Here is a 20,732-nt window from a genome sequence, read left to right as displayed (position 1 = left end):
TTCCTCCTGGGACTCTCCTGAGGTGCGAGAGGATGAGGCAAACACAGCCAGTGAGAGAACACAGGGCGGGGCTGAGGGGCCACCCTGGGCATCAGGGTGGTGGATGCCAGCTCTCAGTGCTCCCCTGAGGGAGCCGGCTCCCAGTGCTCTCCTGAGAGTGCTTGCTCCCCATGCTCCCCTGAGGGTGCTCACTCCAGTGCTCCCTTGAGGGAGCCTGCTCCCAGTGCTCTCCTGAGAGTGCTCACTCCAGTGCTCCCCTGAGGGTGCCCTCTCCCAGCCAGGCTGAGTGCGGTGTAGCTTCAGCCGCTTCCTGCTGCAAGCCGAGCATGACTGCTGCTCTGTCCACTCTGTCCGGGGCTCACGGGGTCCAGGGTGTGGTATGTCCTCAGATACAGGGTGTCCAGCCAGGAGCCCTGTACATCAGTGACCACATGGACAGTGTCTGTGTCCAGGGCTCCCTGCCATGCCCGGGAGGAGCCACGGAGCAGCGGGGCTGGGCAGGTCCCACCCAGTGCAGGCGAGGCCCTGCTCTCAGCCCTTAGTCCTCGGCCATCGGAGCCGTGGGCAGGCAGGGTCAGTGCGCATCCCGGGGGGGAATGGGATGAGACGGTGAGAACCGAGTGTGGTGTCGGACCTGCTGGTGGTGACAGGGACGATGCGATGAGAGGCGGTGAGGGGGTGATGGGAACGAGGTGAGGACGTTGGTGGGAGGGTGGCCACAGTGGCCCTGACCGTGCTGGCGAAGGGGTCGCGCTACAGAAATGGCGACATTGGTGGCCGTGATAGCCCAGGAGAGGCTGAGGGGTCACAGTGGGGCCTGTCCCTTGCGAGACCACTTCCATGTGCGGTCACTCAGGACAGCCCGTGGCAGGACCTTGTGCCCTGCTCTGCCCTCTCGCTACGTGGCCCGTGGCCCTGCCCGGCACAGTGCTGTAGCCCTGCTGGGTGTGGAGGGGGAGCGGTCTTGGAGACAGGCCCCCGGCCCAAACGCCCTCTCCAGCGAGGCACGGCCTCCTGCGGTCACTGCTGGCCACAGGAGGGGTTTGAGAGGCGGACCTGAGGGGTGTGAGGCTGGTGGGAGATGCGGGGCATGGTGGGCAAGCGCGTGGCTGCCGCTGGCTCTCCCAGGACCCCGCTGCTCGTAGGGGCGCAGTCGGTGCGGGCTCACAGGTGGACGTGGTGCGCCTGCCCGAGCTGGGCTCTGTGGGTTGGCAGGAGGACGTGGCTCCTGGGCAGAGCGAGGGCTGGGCAGTGGCTTGGGGGGGTTGTCACGGCGGGCGGGGCAGCTGTGTGAGGTCTTCCCGAGGGACCCTCTGAGTGGGGGCTGAGGGCACGGGAGCCCTGGGCGGGCTGGACGCCTCTCCCCGGTGCCGCCCGTGCCCACTGCTGGTGAGAGGCCTGCATGTGGGGGCGGTGAGTGACCTCGCAGAGCGGCCCTGCTCGGAAGGGTGCCGTGCCCGGGGCACAGCTGTGAGAGTGCAGAGGGTCCAAGGCCTGCCCTGCCCCTGAGACTCGAGGCTGCGGCCAGCGGCCTGGCCGACCCCTGCCCGCCCTTCACGGCCTCTCGTCTTAGCAGTCTCTAAGCCCCTCCTGCCCTGCCCTGCCCCCTACACCGGGGCCTCCTTCCCAACAAGCTCCCTGCAGGGGCACTGACCCCTACCACGGCGCCTGGGGGGCAGGACGCGGCTCTGCTGGGAGACGGGGAGGCCAAGGACTCGGCCCAGGACCTCGGGAGGCAGCCGTGCCCGTTTCCCCGGGGGTCTGTGTGGGCAGCAGCTGCGGGAGGCCTGACGTGCCCCTTCCCCGGCAGCACATCCTGGAGCTGGAGGCCATGCTGTACGACGCCCTGCAGCAGGAGGCGGGGGCCAAGGTGGCCGGGCTGCTGACGGACAGCGAGCGGGAGGAGCTCCGCGTGGCCGTGGAGCAGTGGAAGCGCCAGGTCATGAGTGAGCTGCGAGAGCGGGACGCACAGATCCTGCGGGAGCGCATGGAGACGCTGCAGGGGGCCCAGCAGGTGGGGCACGGAGGAGCAGAGAGGCCGCAGGGGACACGGGGGCAGAGAGGCCGCAGGGGCACATGGTGTGTGGTTAAGATGGGGGGGCTGAGGGAGCGGCGGTGCTTCTGCGGGACTCCACGCTCCCGCCACTGGCCACGCTGGAGCCCAGGAGAGGCCAGAGCGTCAGGCTCCCGGAAGGCCAGTGCAGGCTCGGGCAGCCTCAGCGTCTCGGCCCCTGCACCCCCACGCCCGGTGACGGGCTGCGCTTCACCCACAGAGAGTCAAGGAGCTCGAGGAGAGGCTGGAGGCCCAGAAGAGGCAGCTGAAGGAGCTGGAGGAGAAGGTAGAGTGAGAGCGGGCTCTGGGGGTCCCTCCGTGAGAGCGCTGAGGTTGGGGGTGCGTCCAGCAGAAAGGACAGGCCCCGATGTGGGCACAGCGGCGGTGGGGCAGTGTTCCTGTTACACATGTGCCACCACACAGGGACAGTCCTATCTGCACACGGCAGGAGTGGTCATGCCTGCGCATAGTAGGGACAGTCATGCCTGCATAGGCTCCAGGCAGGTCCATGTGAGGAGCTAGGATAGGAGAATGCCCAGCTCCCTTACTCTGGCCCTGGCTCCTCCTGCTTCCCGCCTGGCTCCTCCTGGTTCTGCCTGGTTCCTCCTGGTTCTGCCTGGTTCCTCCTAGTTCCTTCCTGGTTCCCGCTTGGTTCCCGCCTGGCTCCCTCCTGGTTCCCACCTGGTTCCCGCCTGGCTCCCTCCTGGTTCCCACCTGGTTCCCACCTGGTTCCCTCCTGGTTCCTCCTGGTTCCCTCCTGGTTCCTCCTGGTTCCTACCTGGTTCCCTCCTGGTTCCTCCTGGTTCCCTCCTGGTTCCCTCCTGGTTCCTCCTGGTTCCCTCCTGGTTCCCGCCTGGTTCCCGCCTGGTTCCCTCCTGGTTCCTCCTGGTCCCCTCCTGGTCCCCTCCTGGTCCCCTCCTGGTTCCCGCCTGGTTCCTCCTGGTTCCTCCTGGTTCCCGCCTGGTTCCCGCCTGGTTCCTCCTGGTTCCTCCTGGTTCCTCCTGGTACCTACCTGGTTCCCTCCTGGTTCCCTCCTAGTTCCCACCTGGTTCCCACCCCACCTGGTTCCTCCTGGTTCCTCCTGGTACCTACCTGGTTCCCTCCTGGTTCCCTCCTAGTTCCCACCTGGTTCCCTCCTGGTTCCCGCCTGGTTCCTCCTGGTTCCTCCTGGTTCCCCCTGGTTCCTCCTGGTTCCCTCCTGGTTCCCTCCTGGTTCCTCCTGGTTCCCACCTGGTTCCTCCTGGTTCCCGCCTGGTTCCCGCCTGGTTCCTCCTGGTTCCCACCTGGTTCCCTCCTAGTTCCCACCTGGTTCCCTCCTGGTTCCTCCTGGTTCCTCCTGACTTCTCTCTGCTCCTGACTCATGCCTGCCCTGATCCAGCCTTGGTTCAGCCCTGGTTCGGTCCTGGTTTGCCCCTGATTTTGTCCCTCTCCTGCTCCAGTCCTCAATGCATTGCTTCCTGGTTTCAGCAGATACGGCTGGTATGTGTGTCAACTGGCGGCTCTTCCTGGGCCTGTGCAGGTGCTGGTGGCAGGTGCACTCTCCCCTCCCCAGTCCAGGGGCTCAGAGCCTCGTTCTATCTTGGCTTTGCTTGGCGTCAGTTGGTGTTCGTGCCCGTGGACAGTGGTCCCGCCCGCGCTCCCACCCTGCTGCCTCTGTGGTCTAGCCAGAGGATCCCAAGCCACCTTCCTCAGCCCCCTGCCCACCTGCTCTTGCCTGTCTCTCTGGACACTGAACTGTCACTGTCCCTCCACAGCACTGACTCATGCAGGGGCCACATGTGATCACCCCCAGACCTAACAGTGCCCAGCACCAACCTGGGGGCGGAGAGGGGGCACCTGTAGAGGAGAGGCTGGTTCTGGGCACCCAGCAGCACTGACCCAGGCCGTGCCAGCTCAGCTGTGTCCAGGTGCCTGGTCCCCAGCCCCTCAAGGGACCGGCTGAGGCGCTGTCCCTACGTGGGTCCATGACGATGCCACAGCCATGTGGCAGGTCCACAGAGGAGCCAGCCCGGGAGACTGCTCCACCCTACGGACCCTGTGGTGCCCCTAGAGGTGGCCGCAAGGTCCCCAGAGCAGGGATGCCCGGGCTGGTGGCACACTGCCCCTGCTTAGGACCTGGGGCCCATCTGTAGGCCTGCGCCTTCTCCGGGCAGCCTTCTGAGATCACCCCAACATGCTCCTCTCTCTCCCCTCCCTCTCCCTCTGTCCTTCCTCCTCTCCTATCCTCACTCTTCCTCTCTCTCGTCCTCTTTCTCTCTCCCTTTGTCCTTCCTCCTCCCCCTCTCCCACTCTCCCTCCTTCTTTATCTGTCTTTCCCTCTCTCTCTCTCTCCCTCCTTCCCTCTCCTTCCCTCCCACCCTCCCTCCCCCCGTCTCTAACTCTCTCTCCCTCTCTTCCTCCATCCTTCTCTCCCTCTCTCTCTCCATCACTCTCTCCCTCCATCCTTCTCTCTCCTCCATCCCTCCCTCCCTCCTTCTCTTCCTCTCCTCTCTCTACCTTTCCTTCTCCCTTTCCCTCTCTCTCTCTCTTTCTCTCTCTCTCTCCCTCCCTCCACCCCCCTCCCTCTCTCTCCTTCTCCCGACTCCACCCCGCCCCTTTAGTTTCTGTTTCTGTTCTTGTTTTTCTCCTTAGCTTTCATTCTCTGGTCTTAAGGATCCTGGACACTCTGTGTGGTGAGTAACTCTCGGTCTTGGCAGGCGCCCAAGTGAGCAGGGCTTAGGGACCACACTCATCTCAGGCAGCTCCTGTCCACCCCCAGGCTGTCTCACCCTGCAGGGAGGCTCCTGTGGGGTCCTCATGCCCTCCTCACCCCTCCCCAGAGGCTGAGCAGGGCCCCTCAGCCCAATGCCCTACCCAGCAGCCCCTCACCCGACCTGTGTGTCTGCTTCCAGCCCCCCGGAGCCTGACCCCCTTCCTCCGGCGGCCGGATGAGATTCCCCCTCTCCCCTGGAAGAGCCAAGAAGACGTGGCGTCTGCAGACACCCCACACGCCGTCTCGAAGAGAGGAGGGGTCTCTGGTGCGGCCCCGTCGTTGGGGGAGCCTATTTGGGCCCTGCTCTCTGGGCTCCCCTAGGAGAGGCCGTGCAGCCGCTGGACCCGGGACCTGGGGCGCAGCCCCCAGTCCGGCTCAGGGTCCCTGTGGACAGGAGCAGCGCCTTGCCCGCATCTCCCAGCTCCCCGAGGCCCAGGAAGCTTCCGGAAACAGCGCAGGCGACCCACAGTGACAGAGGGGAGTGCTGGCCATCCTCGGGGTGCCCCGCTCCTGCACACTCCCCTCTCTGCCGGCCTGCACACACAAGGGCCCTCGGTGACCTCAGTGCGGATGGACAGCTGGGACCCGGGGCCACTCCCACACTCGGTCCCAGGCACGGGCCCAGTCCAGAGCTTGGCTGGCACCAGGCAGTGCCCGCGGTCTTGATGCTCTGCAGCTGTGAGGAGGGAGCTGTGCCAGGTGCCAGCAGGTGAGGCTTCTCCCAGGACCCTGTCAGATGGGGGGACACGGTACTGTCCTGTACAGCCGGGCCCCTCCTGGTCTGCCTGAGCATGGCTCAGCCTGGGGCACCTTGCCTCATCCCTGTCCTGTGTCAGTTCGGGGGTCCCGGGGCTGCGGGTGGCTCAGCCCCTCGGGCCAGACCCTGCTCCGACAACCCCCACCAGACCCTGGGCACCCAGCAGCAGTGTGTGAGCCCCTGGACAGCACAGGCTTCAGAGCCCAGCGTTCCCCAGGGGCCTGCTGGCCCGCACCCCGCCCTTAGCAGCTGCTCCCAGAGACCCAGGGAGGGCACACCTTGCTGCGCCCTGGCACTGTCCCTGGAACTGGTGGCAGCTCGGCTCAGCTGGGGCTCAGCTGAGCATTGCTGCACCCCTGCCCTCTCCTGTGCGGCTTCACCCCTCCCCTCTTCCATGTAGCCTCACCCCTAACCTCTCCCATGCAACCTCACCCCTGCCCTCTCCTGTGCAACCTCACCCCTGCCCTGTCCCATGCAACCTCACCCCTGCCCTCTCCCATGCAACCTCACCCCTGCCCTCTCCCGTGCAACCTCACCCCTGCCCTCTCCCGTGCAACCTCACCCCTGCCCTCTCCCGTGCAACCTCACCCCTGCCCTGTCCCATGCAGCCTCACCCCTGCCCTCTCCCGTGCAGCCCCACCTCTGCCCTCTCCTGTGCAACCTCACCCCTGCCCTGTCCCATGCAGCCTCACCCCTCCCCTCACTCCTATGGCCTCAGTGCCTCAGGGGGAGGCAGCAAGAAGATGCCTCTCCCTTTATACCACCGTCCCGCCCCAGGAGCCAAGCAGTGGGGCTGCCATTTGCTGTGGCTCTCCCATCCCTGCACCCCAGGAGGAAGTGGGGACTTGCCCCTGGGCTGTCCCAGGGAAGAACTGCCCAGTGCCACCTTCCTGAATGCACAGTGCAGATCTGGGAGCTGCCTTCGTTGCTCAGGCCTGGTGGGGCCTGGGAGCTGCCTTGGGGTCTTCTGCAGAGGGGTCAGGCACACCCACGCAGAGCATCTGCCCCTGCTCCAGCTGAGCCCTGGGCCAGCGGCAGAGCTTGTGAGAGCCCCGGTGCGGTAGCTGGCCTTGGCCCTCCCTGTACCTGTCCCTGAGAGTGTGCCTTTCTCCAGGTGCCCGAGGAACCAGGACGAATGTTGGGCACAGGAGCACAGCTGGAGGCGCAGGCCAGGGGGGCTTAGCTCTGAGATGGTGGGAGACGAGCCCAGGGCCTGAAGGCTGCTGAGTGGGCACAGTCTAGCCCTGGGCGGGCACAATCTGACCCTGGCGGGCACAGTCTAGCCTTGGGAGGGCACAGTCTGACCCTGGGTGGGCACGGTCTGACCCTGGGCATACAGTCTGACCCTGGGTGGGCACAGTCTGACCCTGGGTGGGCACAGTCTGGTCTTGGGTGGGCACAGTCTGACCTTAGTGCGCACAGTCTAGCCGTGGGCGGGCACAGTCTGACCCTGGGCGGGTACAGTCTGACCCTGGCACGCACAATCTGACCATAGCATGCATAGTCTAGCCGTGGGCGGGCACAGTCTGACCCTGGTGGGCATAGTCTGATCCTGGGCGAGTACAGTCTGGCCTTGAGTGGGCACAGTCTGGTCTTGGGCGGGCACAGTCTGACAGTCTGGCCTTGGGTGGGCACAGTCTGGCCTTGGGTGGGCACAGTCTGGCCTTGGGCGGGCACAGTCTGGCCCTGGTGGGCACAATCTGACCCTGGTGGGCACAGTCTGACCCTGGCGGGCACAGTCTGACCCTGGACAGGCAAGTCTGGCCCTGGACACAGATGATTCAGCCACACCCGGTGAACCTGTCCCATCAGGTGCACATCTCTGCTGTGCTAGGCACCCTGAAGGTCTGCCCCTGTGTCCCCAAACTCTCCCATCCCTGTCTGTAGACCGGGCCCCTCACCCAGCCATGCCCGTGTCCATGCATTGTGCCTTGCATTCTCCCCGCCAACACTCTGAGGCCCTCCTGGCACGGTCCCTCCCAGCACCATCCTCACAGCGACTGTCCCCAGACTGTCCCCTGGGCTTTGAGCTGACGCACGCCTATGCCGGACTCTCGCCCTGCCCTGAGCCGAGGGCCCACTCAGTAGTGAGCAGCAGTGCACCCTCCACAGCCTGGCCCTGTGGGGTGAGCACTGGCCGGGGAGTCTCAGGGCCAGCACCACCTGAGCCCCTCCCTGGAGGAGATCGGTGGGCAGCTGGGAGGGAGGGCAGGAGCCTTGTGTGCCTGGTCTGTGGGACCGTGGCGTGATGGAGCTCTGAGGTGCTGTCAGCCTCCCCGTCCTCTGTCAGAGTAGCTCCAGAGCTGATGAGGTGTCAGGCTGCCAGCAGAAAGCTGAGGCGGGAGGGAGCAGGGACATGGGGACGCGTCCCCAGGAAGAGATGGGGCTGGGGAGGACAGGCACTCTGCGGAAGACTGGAAGCTGTGTGTGTGAGTGTGGCCATGTGAGAGCATGCTGTGTGCATGCGTGTGAGCATGTGTGTGATCACGCTATGTGTGCACTATGTGAGCATGCATACACATCAGTCTTTCCTGGAGAAGGCGGCGGGAAGGGAGTGCCCTGGGTGAGCAGGCTCAGGAGAGGGTCTGTCCCTTGGGGCATTCTGGGTTCCGAATCCCCCTTCATCCCCCGCCTCCTGTGTGTGCCTGAGGAAGGGTGCCGCCTGCAGCTGGAGGGGGCTTCAGAGCATCCCCGATCCCCTTGCTCCACCTGCAAACGGAGGAGGAACCGGACAGGAGCGGTGGGGAGGGATGGAAGGTGCCGAGGAGCGCGTGAGGCGGCTGAGGCTGTGGTGGACACTAGGAGCACCGGGCTCCTCCTCACGCTTCCCGGCTTCCTCCTAAAAGCCAGGCTGAAGAAGATACAGCTCAGTCCTCTGCAGCCCCTCCCCTGTCCGTCCTGGACTTGCCGTGTCTGACCCCAGAGCTCCACCCCGTGTGCCCTTCCTGTACCTCTCACTGGCCAGGCTGACCCAGAACTACTTCCAGGTTAAAGGAACCCACAGAACTTCCAGCGTGTCCCCAGTCATCACAGTTGGAGGGTCACAGGAAGGAGTAGCACCAAATCGAGGTCACGTCCTAAGGGAGGGAAGGAGAACCTGGATGCTTGCGGTGCCCCCAGGGAAAGGGAGCTGCCCGCCAACTGCTGTGGCCGCGGAGGCACCAGGAGCTCTGGAAAGGGACATTTGTGTCTCGGGGCTGGGGGCTCTGGTGTGGCCTGCAGCTGGCACGGGACCCTCTGTGGCAGCTGTCCGTGTGCAGAGCTACCCTGGGCCCTTAGGCGCCTCCTGGTCTCCTGCTGACATCAGGCTTTTGTCTTCACTCTCTTTCAGCGAGAACCAGCGTGCGGCCTGGCCGAGCCAGTGTGAGGGTGGGCCGGTGCCCAGGGCTGGACCTACCCTGGTGATTGTTCTCAGTGCTGAATGGTGAGGGGTGCGAGTGTGCACACATGTGAGGCGTGCCCAGCCAGAGGATAGCACGTGGAATCCAGCTCTTGTGGGGCACTTGGTGCAAACGACGTGCAACAGGGGTCAGCAGCTGCAGCAGACACGCGTGTGTGTGCGTGACTCCAGGTGGGACCCAGGAATTCACAGGCTCCCAGGGGCGGAAGCCGCGTCTGAGGACTGTCGTTCCTGCCACCCTAGGGCCTCTTAACCGTGAGCCGTGCAGTTGTGAAGACGGCCACGTGCCCTCCAGAGGACACTGCGGCCAGCCTGCAGGCCCAGTCTGGGGTCCGGTTCTTGTGCTTTGTTCTGCTACCTGCACGCCCACGACCCTCCCGGGACTGAGCACGAACCCCCAGCTAAAGTGCTGGAGCACCCTACTGGCACTCGTGTCCAGGGCAGGTCTAGCCCCTGAGCACAGCCCGTCTGTGTGTGCTGTGGCGTCCAGCACCCAGCTCCGTGACAGACAAGGCAGATCAGGAGGTGGGACGTGCCCCTCCCCTCCCCCCACACTCCGGGCCCCAGGGGTTTCCAGACACAGCACGAATATTCCTGAGGACCGCCTGAGGCGTGGGTGCTGCTCCTGAGCGCTGGGGCCTGACTGGCAGCAGAGCCTCCCTGAGCCGTGCTCACAGGCGCAGCCACTGGGAGCAGCCGCCCTGCGCCCCAGGACAGTGCCACATTTTCGTTTTCCGATCAACGGCTTCCTTGCGGACAGGATGTGTGTGCCTTGTCTCCCACTGGATTCCAGTTGTGGAGGGAACCGCCCTTTTTCAAGTGCTCTGTCCTCTGTGGACCCGAAGCCTTCCAGACACCGGTGTGCCTTACTCAGGTCGTGCCCACTGGCTGGACAACAGGGCCCCGGTCACTGGCACTGACCCTGTATTCGCCACGGCTTCGTGAGCAAGACCTTCTGAGAGACAGCCTGTGAGTACAGGAGAATTCACGCGCAGGCTCAGGAAAACCACGGTGGGAATAGGTGGATCAGATCTCCTATTTGATTACTGTGTGTTTTTGAGAGCTTTATTGTACATGTATGCAAGAGCCAGGAGGGGCCCTGGGCTCCTGGCAGTGTGCCAGCAGGAGTCCAGGCTGCTCGGGGCCCTGCCCACGGGCTCACATTGTTCTTCTGTTGAGCAAAACAGTGTCCAAGGCCTCAACGGGTGGGATAGTGATAAATGACAAAATTTTACACATATTTTTGTATCGTGACACTCTGATGTATACCAGAGAATTTTTACCCATTTGTAAATCATTGTACAGTTTTAATAGAAAATTGTTTCAAAGCTTAGGAAATCAAAGTCCCCCTCCTCACAAAGCATTAAAGTTTGGACCTTGTGGCTCTGCTGGCCATGTCCATGTGTCATGTCTGCTCTCGGGCCTTCTGCCGGGGCAGGGCAGCCAGCCGGCCCGTTGTTTCCGTGGCAGAGCTGCTGTGGTTGGCTGTCCGGCAAGCCGAGGGAGAGCCCAACTGTCCAGCAGAGGGAGTGTGTCCGGGAGGGGCCACGGCCACCTGCTCAGCTCCAGGGCTGAATAGACTGGGAGTGGCCCTACGGGTCATTAAACTCCGGGGCAATCAGTTGGGTTTGTGTGTGGGGACCTGGGTGTCGGTGGGGCGTGCGGCTTCGTCTGCCTGGGGGCCTTCACCCTGCCCGGCCCGCCCAGAACTAGCTCCTAGGATGTGGTCTTGCAGGCACCCGCGGTCAGCACTAGCTTTGTGGACAGCACCCGCAGCCAGCAGCCCAGGGAGGTGCAGGGGGAGTGGGTGGGACAGAGCAAGGACAGCACTCAGTCCCACACACCCTAATGCCTCACCTACTCCCCCCATGCCCTCAAGGTGGGGGTGAGGGTGGGGGGGGCAGCGGCCTAAAACACCTGCCGATAACGAGCCAGGCCCAGCCAGATGGTCGTTCAGTTTCCTGACCACCAGCAGGCAGTGGGCATAGGCAGAGACCCAGCCCTGACTCCCCCAGACACAGCTTTTGGGGACCCTCTCCCTAACTGGCCTGGTGGCGTGGGTCTGGGGCTTGGGGTGTATTTATTTATCCCGAACCCAGCCCGGTCTGGTCCCAGCCTGGGTTTATCTCCAGCTGCCCCAGGCCCCCAGACTCCTTCCTTGGCTGGCTTGGTGGAGGGTGTTACTGAAGTGTTTCCATCATGGGGTTGGAGCTCCAGCCTGACAAGGTCGTCAGCAGGGGAGACCCCTCCGTGCCTGCGGGTGCTCGGGATTGGCCCGGAGGGGGCACGAACGTCTGAGGAGGCCCCAAGGGTCCCGCCGGCCTGGGGAGGGGCCTGCGGGCCAGGGTTGGGGTCTGCCTGACCGAGCCTGCGTTCAAGGAGCAGAAGTGGGCCGGGGGCGGAGCCTGTGCGCGGCTCCTCTGGGGGGGCGGAGGTGCTGGGGGCGGGGCCTGGTGGGGCGGGGGGCCTGGCGGGGCGGGGCCTGCGCGCGGCACAGCTGAGGGCGGGGCCGGAGGGGAGGCCTGGGGGCGGGGAGGGGCGGGGGCGGGGCCTGGTGGGGAGGGGCCTGCGCGGGGCTCATTGGGCAGGGGGCCTGGCGGGGGCGGGGCCCAAGAGCTCGGCTCCGCTGGGGGCGGGGCCGGGAGGGGGCCGGGCCCGCGCACGGCTCGGCTGGGGGCGGGGCGGACACGGGCCTCCCACCCCCACTCGGACGCGGCGCCCTCGAGTGCTGCGCGAGGCGTGCGCGTGCCCGCCCGGGACCCCCGGCCGCTGCTCGGGAGCGAGCCCCGCGGCGCTGCGGCGGGAGCCCACCATGTCTTTCCCCGGCAAGAAGAGCGCGTCCCGGAGCGCGGTGAGCCCCCGCGAGCCCCGCGCCCGCGGCCTTTGTGGCCGCGCGGGCGCCCGCCCCCGCCCCGCCCCCGGGCTCCCCTCCCGACCCCCGCCCGCGCCGCGCGGAGGGCCCCGAGCCTTTGTCCTCGACAGACAAAGCCCCGGGCCCGGGAGCCCGGCCGGCGGGACAGTCCGCCCGGGACGCGGTGCCGAGACCGCCCGCCCACCCCCGGCCCGCTGGTTCCGGAGGGCCGGGAGGGGGCCGGGGAGAGCCCCTCCCCCGCAGAGGGGCCTGCAGTGCCCCACGTTCCCTGGGGGTCCCCACAGCGCCGGAGGGGGGAGGGGGTCCCGCCCCAGGGGCAGAGGGGAAGGCCCCGGGCGCAGACCTGCACCTGCCCACCCGCTCCTCTGCTGGGCTGCGCACAGGGAGCGCCCAGGGCCAGGCCGGGCCAGGAAATGGGCAGTGCCCTCCGGGGGCAGGGCCCCCCTCCCGCTGCTGAGCCGGGTCGGGAGGGGCAGCAGGGGGAGCGCTGGGGGCAGGTAGCTGAGATCCCCGAGCCGGGGCAGCCTCACCTGAAGCCGGCCCGGCGGGGAGCTGGACAGCGGCTCCGTGTCCAGCTGACCGAGAGTGGGCCGAGGGTCGCTTTACTCACTGGAGCCAAGCTGGCCGCAGAGGACCGAGAAGGCCGGGAGCACCACCTGCGGGGCTGATGCTGGAGGGGTCGGCGGCTCTGGCAGGGCACGGGCTGGTGTGGCTGCAGCGTCCCCACCCTGCCTGCCCTCGCCCGACGTGGACAGAGTGCTGCTGTCTGCTCGTCACTGGCCGCCTCGCCGGCTCCCCCCTGTAGCCTCCTGTCGCCCTCTGTGATGTCCAGTCTCTGACCCCGCCAGCACCGCAGCCCCAGAGCTCTGAGCCTCCGTGGGGTCAGACCCACCCGTGCTGCCGTTTCCCCCTTCCCACGGGCCCCCAGTGCCACCTCCAGCCCGATGAGTCCAGCCCCACAGGCGTAGCTGAGGCCATTCCGCCTGGACAGTCACAGGGTCCCGCCGCTTCCTGCGTGTGATTCTCTCGGACCCAGCCTCCGGGACAGCCCTGGAACCCCAGGCTCCCTGACGAGCCCCTCGGTAGCCAGAGGGGGCAGGTTCTGGAGGGGCGCCGGCCCCTCCTGAGGGGGCGTCTCGCTCTGCAGAGTGACCGCCTTCTGATCCGAGGGGGCAAGGTGGTGAACGACGACCAGTCCTTCTACGCCGACCTGTACGTGGAGGACGGCCTCATCAAGTAGGTCCTGCCCGCCCCGGGGGGCCTGCGGGGGGCCGCGCAGACCCCTGCCCAGATCCTTGGCCGCCAGGCCCCGTGTTGCCAGCCTCTCTGCTGCTTGCAGGCAGCTCGGAGAAAGCCTCATCGTCCCCGGGGGCGTCCGGACCATCGACGCTCATGGGCTGCTGGTGCTGCCTGGCGGCATCGACGTCCACACCAGGCTGCAGGTGCCCGCCCTGGGCATGGCCCCGGCCGACGACTTCTGCCAGGGCACCAAGGCTGCCCTGGCAGGGGGCACCACCATGATACGTGAGTCTGGGGGGTGGCGTCCTCCTGTCCCTGGTCCCTGGCGCTGCTGTAGGAGCTGAGTGGGGGGGTCCCTCCCTATGTTCTGCCCCCGCGGCCCTTGCGCGGTGTGCCCGGGACAGGTGTCTCCCGGGGAGCCGGCGGCTGGCCAGGCTGACGCCCGGCCCAGCATCGCGTCCTGCCGAGGACTGTGCCACCCAACGGCCTCTTCAGCCGCGCTCTGGGTCTCAGCCGTGGTGCCATCTCACCCCCCCACGGGGGTCCCGCCCTCAACACAGGCCCCCCCCACCCCGACCTGCGTGTGGGCAGCTGTGCAGCTGGAGGCCTTGCCTGCCCGCCCACCCGCCCACCTGCCTGCCTTTACTCAGGGTGGGAGGCCTCAGTCGCCGCTCTGGGGGTCCGTGGCCTCTGCTCAGCTGGGTGCTGTGTGTGGGCACGCCTGGCACTGTGAGGGGGACGGGGGGGGGGGGGGGCAGCTAGTAGGAACCTGGGTGCTTTTCCGCCCTTTGACCTGCCCACGAGGCACGGAGAGGACAGTGGGCGGGGCACACCCCTTCCCCAGGGCCTACAGGCACGCGCAGTAACGAGCCCCCTCACCCCGGACCCAGGCCCACCTCTGGGGCCTCCTATGCAGCGTGACCCTTGGACCTGGGGTTCTGTCCTTCAGAGGTGGGGGTGTTCCCGCAGCGCGCTGCTCAGAGGGGGGCCGGAGCAGAGCCGTGGGTGGGTCCGTGCAGCCCCCGGCCCCAGGCACAGGAACCTGGACGGGATTCGGGGAGTCTGAGGGGCCGCCGCCCGCCCCACAGTGGACCACGTGTTTCCCGAGGCGGGCGTGAGCCTGCTGGCGGCCTACGAGCAGTGGCGAGAGCGTGCGGACAGCGCTGCCTGCTGCGACTACTCCCTGCACGTGGACATCCCCCGCTGGCACGAGAGCACCAAGGAGGAGCTGGAGGTCCTGGTCAAGGACAAGGGTGAGGGCCGCCGCAGAGGGGCGGGGCCTGAAGGAGAGGGCGGGGCTAGGAGGGTGGAGCCTGGCGGGGGCGGAGCTTCAGGGAGGAGCCAGTCTGGGCTGGGGCCTGGAGGGGCGGAGCTTCAGGGGTGGAGCCAGGCCATGGATGGGGTGGGCCTGGAGGGTTGGAGCTCCAGAGGGGAAGAGCCAAGGGTGGTGGAGCCTGGCGGGGGCGGAGCTTCCGAAGGGAGGCGCTAGGCCATGGGGTGGGCCTGGAGGGGCGGAGCTTCTGAGGGGAGGAGCTAGGACGTGGGTGGAGCCCGGAGGGCGGAGCTTCCGAGGGGAGGAGCTACGGGCCGTAGAGCCTGGCGGGGGCGGAGCAAGCTAGGCCTAGGGGTGGGGCCTGGAGGGGTCGGAGCTTGGGCTGAGGCTGCGGGGTGGAAGGTGGGGACGGGCAGTGCGGAGCCTGGGCCTGAGGGGTAGGAGCCCGGGTGCGGACACTGCCGCGAAGGGGTGGCTCTTCCTGTGCCTCCCAACTCCTGTTAGAGGGGCAGGTGGGCACCTGCTGCCCACACGCGGAGGCGCCCTGCTCCCTCGTTCCTCCTGGATCCAGTAGCTGAACCACGTGGGTTCACTCCTGGCCTGGACACCCTAATGGCCCCCCTGCCCCTCCAGAGTGATTCCTGAGCACAGGTCCAGGAGCGAGCTCGGGTTATGCCCCTTCTCGGAGAATGCCATCATACAGGCAGAAACGCGGAAGGTCCATAGTGGATCTGACGCCAGGCACATGTGGGGGCCCAGGGTCTGGGTCTTGGGCTGACCGGGAAAAGGGGGTGGCGGCTGCAGCAAGGAGGTCAACTGGTGCCTCCAGTGCCCGGTAGACCTGGGAGGCTGGAGGAAGGGCCAGGCGCTGCCCTGGGGTGGTCACGTGCCCGGACTTGCCCCTCACTCCCTCCCACGGGCCGGTGAGTGGACTCCTGGCCTCTGAGCCCCTCGCCTGGCCCCACCCTGCCCTAGCCGCTCGACCTAGTTTGGGCTCTCCGCAGGGGGGGCATGGCGCCCCCAGCTACGCTCACCCGGCTGGCAGAGCTGAGTGGTGTCTGCTCCCAGCTGAGCCGGGAGAGCCGAGCCTGGGGAGGGGACGCGGGGGTCCCCGACTCCACATTAGCAGGTGGGGCTGGCAGTGCCAGGGAGTTGGAGGTGGAGGCCAGGGGACGCGGTCAGGGGGCAGGGCTGATCTCTCCGCCTCTCCCCCAGGTGTGAACTCCTTCCTGGTGTTCATGGCCTACAAGGACAGATGCCAGTGCTCTGATGGCCAGGTCGGTTGCGGGCACGGGGCAGGACCTGTGGGCGGGGCCAGGCGCAGCCCTCAGCCACACTCAGACCCCACCCGGTCCTCCCAGATGTACGAGATCTTCAGTATCATCCGGGAGCTGGGAGCCTTGGCCCAGGTGCACGCGGAGAACGGGGACCTCATAGAGGAGGTGAGCATGTCGCGGGGCTGGTGGCCCTGTGTCAGGTGCGAGCAGGTGCCACAAAGCCCGCAGGAGGAAACGTGGAAGCCCCCAGCGGACAGATGCCGGGCCCGGCCCGCGGGCCAGAGCACAGGTGCCTCTAACTCTCCAGCTTCTCACCCGCCGCTCTGGGCCCCGCGGCCGAGTCGGGGCTCTTGGCCCTGTGCCTTCCTCCTCACCAGGGGCCAGGGCCACTACAGGCAGCCCCTCTCCCCACCCAGATGGCCCTGGGCGGAAGCTGTGCGGGGCACAGAAGTTCTGGGGTCCCCTCCCTGGCCTGAGGAAGGGTCAGGCAGCTCAGCGCACCTGCCTCCAAGCTCGCCAGGAGAGGGGCTCTGGGGTCCTGCTCGTGGTCCCCGGCCTGGGGCCATGGGCCACTGTGAACCTCCCGGCTCCAGGCCCAGCCGGGCCTCAGGAGGGCCCCCATGAAGCTTGTTGTCTGGGGAACCGAGCGCCCTGGGAGGCCCCTGTTGGGGTCCGGGGGGTCTCGTTCCATGAGGGCGTCTGTCTGTCCTCTGCTGCGTCCCGGGAAGCACGGCACAGGTGACCACGCCACCCTGGTAGACTCGGTCTCGCCACGGGGAGGGGGGACAGATCCCCAGGGGTCTGTCTCTCGTGTCTGGAGCACCATCCCCCTCTCGGCTCAGGAGCAGAAGCGGCTGCTGGAGCTGGGCGTCACCGGTCCGGAGGGCCACGTGCTGAGCCACCCGGAGGAGGTGAGCGGTGGGCCCGGGCCCCGCCTCGCCCGGCTCACTGGCCCCTTCCTGGTCTCCGCGCTGGGCTGGGGCTGCGGGCGGCGGGGCCGCGGTGTGGCCTGAGCGCCCCGTCTGCAGGTGGAGGCCGAGGCTGTGTTCCGTGCGGTCACCATCGCCAAGCAGGCCAACTGCCCCCTGTACGTGACCAAGGTGATGAGCAAGTCTGCGGCGGACACCATAGCGCGAGCCCAGCGCAGAGGTGAGCGCCTGCCCCCGACCTCGGGCCTCCCGGCAGCTGGCCGGACGCCTCCGGGGATGCCCCCGTCAGGCCTGTATTGGCTTCTGTGTGCCAGGAGCCTGGGACATGTGCTTTGTGTGTTAGGTGCCTGTGACAGGTGTGTGGCTTGCATGCAAGAGGCGTGTGACATGCATGTTAGGTGATGTGACCGGTATACATGTAGGACATGTGTCTAGTGTACGACACGTGCGTGGGGTAACGTGTGGCAGACGCTTGAGGCATGTGCTCGGTGACTGCTGTGTGGCATCCATATGTGACAGGCATGTTAGGTGAATGTCACAAATGTGTGGGGTGTGACCCGTGTGCCACTCACAGCAGGCATGGTGGCATATGTTGTGTGTATGCAGCATGCAAGTGGGAGGTAGTGTGGCGTGCTCCAGCATGTAACAAGCACATAGATATGGCAGGTGCGTGATGCGTGTTACAGGTGCATGCGATACACAGTAGTGTGACGTGCATAACAGGTGCCCATATGACGGGCATATGAGATGAGTGGCAGGCGACAGGTGCTTGTACTATGTGGGAGGTAAGTGACATCAGGTACACGTGATGGGTGCGTTGGCAGGTATGAGAAGTGCATGAGCACACACATGTCCTGCCTAAGGTTGGACTCTCCACTGGGGTCTGGGCAGCTCTAACCGGCAGGGCTGGGCCATGCGGCCCATTGCAGGGTCCTGGACGGGTGCGGCCTTGCGGAGACCCCAGCTAGCTGGGGAGGGGCAGGAGGGGGCTCGGGGCTGCTGCCGACCATGTCAGCCCCCGTGCTGGCAGCCCCCAGCCTGCAGCTGGTCCACTCAGGGGAGACTGTCCACGAGAGGGGAGCGGGCCAGCAGCCCGTGCCCAGGTCTGAGTGCCCACGGCTCCCGCAGGGCTGGTTGTGTTCGGCGAACCCATCACGGCCGGCCTGGGCACTGACGGCTCTCACTACTGGAGCAAGACCTGGGCCAAGGCCGCGGCCTTCGTCACCTCGCCCCCCATCAGCCCAGACCCCACCACTGCCGACCACCTCAGCTTCCTGCTCTGCAGGTCAGGAAGCCCGTGCCCCCTGCCCACCCCCGGGTCCACCACCCTGCATGCTCCGTGTCTGTCCCACACGGGTGCCGCGTGGGGCCCCCCCGGGCAGGGCCACCTGGGCTGCCCTTGCACCCCTGCCCTCCTCTGAGGCGCCAGTGCTGCTCCTGCGCCCGCCCCGCCCAGCTCCAAGGCCAGCCCCTGAGGCCTGTGTCCCTTTTGTCCCCCAGTGGGGACCTCCAGGTGACGGGCAGTGCCCACTGCACCTTCACCACGGCCCAGAAGGCCGTCGGCAAAGACAACTTCACCCTCATCCCCGAGGGCACCAACGGCGTGGAGGAGCGTCTCTCCGTGGTCTGGGAGACGTGTGTGGTGAGTCCAGTGCCCCAGGCTTCCCCTCACGCCTCTCCTCTGCTTCTGCGGAGCCCAGGGTGGCCCTGGGCTCTGAGGTCACAGGCGCGGGGGGAGAGCCGCCTCCCCGGGAGCCTGGCCCAGCACGCTCCCCCGGCCCCCTTGTCACCCGGCCTGTGAGGACCTGGAGGACCTCTGGCACGGCCACCCCCACAAGCACACGACTGGGCCAGCCCCGCTGATGCCCGGGGGCGGGAGGCCACCCGCCCACTCGGCCCTGCTGCTGCTTCCCAGGCCTCGGGAAAGATGGACGAGAATGAGTTCGTTGCGGTGACCAGCACAAACGCAGCCAAAATCTTCCATCTGTACCCCCGGAAGGGGCGGGTGGCCGTGGGCTCCGACGCTGACCTGGTGCTCTGGAACCCCAAGGCCACCAAGATCATCTCGGCCAAGAGCCACAACCTGGTAGGAGCAGCCGGGACCCGCCAGGGTCAGCGCAGGGCCAGCGGGTTCGTGGCAGGCAGGGGCCTGGGCCCTGGTGGCCCCCAGCAGGGCTCTAGGAAAGTGCACACAGTGGACGTGCTCCCAGGATCACTGGCCTCGTGTGCACGCATGCCTGTGTGTGCCTCTGCACACGTGCTTGCGTGTGTGTGGGTGTGTGTGTGTGTGCGTGCAGGAGCTGCTCTGCAGGCTGCCCCTGGGTCTTGGTCCCTCCGGGCCTCTGGGTGGGGAGGGGGTGGGGGTGGCAGGGCAGGCGGGGTGGCCTGACGCTGCTTCTCCCCCAGAACGTGGAGTACAACATCTTCGAGGGCTTGGAGTGCCGTGGGGCGCCCGCCGTGGTGATCAGCCAGGGCCGCGTGGTGCTGGAGCACGGCAGCCTGTCAGTGACCCCCGGGGCCGGGCGGTTCATCCCCCGGAAGCCCTTCCCCGACTTTGTCTACAAGAGGATCAAGGCCCGGAACCGGGTAAGGCCGTGCCAGGCGAGGAGGGCCTGGGGGGGCTCTGGCAGCTGCCGCCATCCTGGGAGACGTGGCAGCTGGAAAGATCTGGTTGGTAGCCACAGCATCACAGACATGCGTGGGCTCCCCGGAATCGAGCCCCGAATTCACCGCTAGGCCTTCTGCTGTCCCAGCCCTGAGCCGTGGTGCTCACCGAGCCGCCCGCACAAGCACGCACACAGGTGTGCATGCATCTCTGCACACACGTGAACACTCAGTGCACACGTGCTCTGCACTGGGCGGGTGGGGGCGCTGCCCTGCACAGCCCGGCCTCTCAGCTGTCCCAGGTCTCCCGGGGCCCTTGAGGAGCAAGGCGGATCCCGGCCACGTGGGCACCTGTGCATCTTGCTGCTGTGGGTGCAGAGGGAGGGAGGGCGGGAGGGCGGGGCCCGGTGCCTGCAGGCGCTGGGCTCACATCCCCACGTGGTACCAGCCCCAGGGGGAGAGGCTCGGGTCCAGGCAGGTTCCTAGTGCACCTGAGGTGCTGAGGGGGTCCCCACCTGGCGCCCATCTTTGGGGACACGTCTCTGTGCTGCGCACCAGCAGCGGTGTCAGAGGCAGACTGGGGAGCTGATCCCATCCCAGAGCCGGTGTCGCTCAGGGCCACGGGCCGAGGCGCCCGTCATGTTCAGGACTGGCCGTGGGCCTTGGGTTGGGCAGTGCGTGTGCGCGAGGTGGGGGCGGGGCCTCTGCACAGGGGAGTCTGCATAAGGGGAGGGGCCTATGTATGTGGGCAGGGCCTATGCACGTGGGGGGGGCCTGTGCACTGGGGCGGGGCCTTGCACGGGGCCTCTGCGCGTGGGGACGGGGCCTTGCAACGGGGCGGGGCCTCTGCGCGGGGGCGGGGCCTGCGCTCGTGGGGCGGGGCCTCTGTTCGTGGGGCAGGGCTTGTGCGTGTGGAGGCGGGCCTCTGCGCGGGGGCGGGGCCTCGCGCTGGGCGCAGGTGCGCGCAGGCGGGGCAGCGGAAGCCGCTGGTCTGGCTGAGCCGCGCCCCTCGCGCCTGCCCCGCCCGCAGCTGGCCGAGATCCACGGCGTGCCCCGAGGCCTCTACGACGGGCCTGTCCACGAGGTGATGGTGCCCGCCAAGCCGGGGGGCGGCGCCCAGGCCCGCGCGTCCTGCTCCAGCAAGATCTTTGTGCCGCCCGTGCGCAACCTGCACCAGTCGGGCTTCAGCCTGTCGGGTGAGCACTGCGGGCGAGCACTGTGGGGCGGGCGTCTGGTGGTGGTGAGCACCACGGCCTGGGGGTCTCCGGGCCCCTGCGCCGTCCGCCCCACCCGGCCCCTCTCCTCCGCAGGCTCCCAGGCCGACGACCACGTGGCCCGCCGCACCGCGCAGAAGATCATGGCACCCCCCGGGGGCCGCTCCCACATCACGTCCCTGTCCTAGGACCCCCGACCCCGAAGGCGCCCCTGCCGCGAGCAGGCCCATTAAAGTCCTCTGGGTCGGAACTGCGTGTTGAGCCACGGGTGCGGGGGAGGCCGGGTCGTCCCTGCACCCCAGCCGGCCGCCGAGAGGGGAGTGGAGGCCACTGGTCGGGTCCGGGGCCCCCGCCAGGGGAGG

At 67.2% G+C, this 20,732-nt stretch overlaps 2 protein-coding genes across 20 annotated transcripts in view; both read left to right on the top strand.

The window, feature by feature from the left end:
- The window catches only part of JAKMIP3 (Janus kinase and microtubule interacting protein 3), a 45,872-nt gene extending 35,520 nt beyond the window's left edge, over positions 1-10,352 (top strand). For 11 of the 19 annotated variants that reach the window (XM_055118944.1, XM_055118942.1, XM_055118945.1 and 8 more), the window contains 5 exons: positions 1,811-2,014; positions 2,274-2,339; positions 4,685-4,725; positions 4,945-5,514; positions 8,894-10,352. In XM_055118944.1, coding sequence (XP_054974919.1) covers positions 1,811-2,014; positions 2,274-2,339; positions 4,685-4,725; positions 4,945-4,984 — 351 coding nt within the window. In that variant the 3' untranslated portion in view covers positions 4,985-5,514; positions 8,894-10,352. Of the gene's footprint in view, positions 1-1,810; positions 2,015-2,273; positions 2,340-4,653; positions 4,726-4,944; positions 5,515-8,893 lie in introns of all 19 variants that reach the window. The other 8 variants (XM_055118959.1, XM_055118957.1, XM_055118958.1 and 5 more) reach the window with 1 other exon arrangement.
- Positions 10,353-10,498: 146 nt separating this feature from the next.
- On the top strand, positions 10,499-20,693 carry DPYSL4 (dihydropyrimidinase like 4). The gene is made up of 14 exons (XM_055118964.1): positions 10,499-11,813; positions 12,982-13,070; positions 13,174-13,358; positions 14,162-14,326; positions 15,562-15,623; positions 15,708-15,788; positions 16,466-16,534; positions 16,652-16,772; positions 17,681-17,837; positions 18,053-18,194; positions 18,468-18,638; positions 18,959-19,138; positions 20,187-20,352; positions 20,467-20,693. Exons 1-14 carry the CDS (start codon positions 11,775-11,777, stop codon positions 20,556-20,558), a joined length of 1,719 nt encoding a protein of 572 aa, XP_054974939.1. The 5' UTR covers positions 10,499-11,774; the 3' UTR covers positions 20,559-20,693.
- The last annotated feature ends 39 nt before the right edge of the window (positions 20,694-20,732 follow it).

This window comes from Sorex araneus, chromosome 11 (assembly GCF_027595985.1).
Source record: "Sorex araneus isolate mSorAra2 chromosome 11, mSorAra2.pri, whole genome shotgun sequence".
Lineage (NCBI taxonomy): Eukaryota > Metazoa > Chordata > Mammalia > Eulipotyphla > Soricidae > Sorex > Sorex araneus.
Note: the sequence above shows the minus strand (reverse complement) of the source record. Positions and strands in the feature narration are given on the sequence as shown.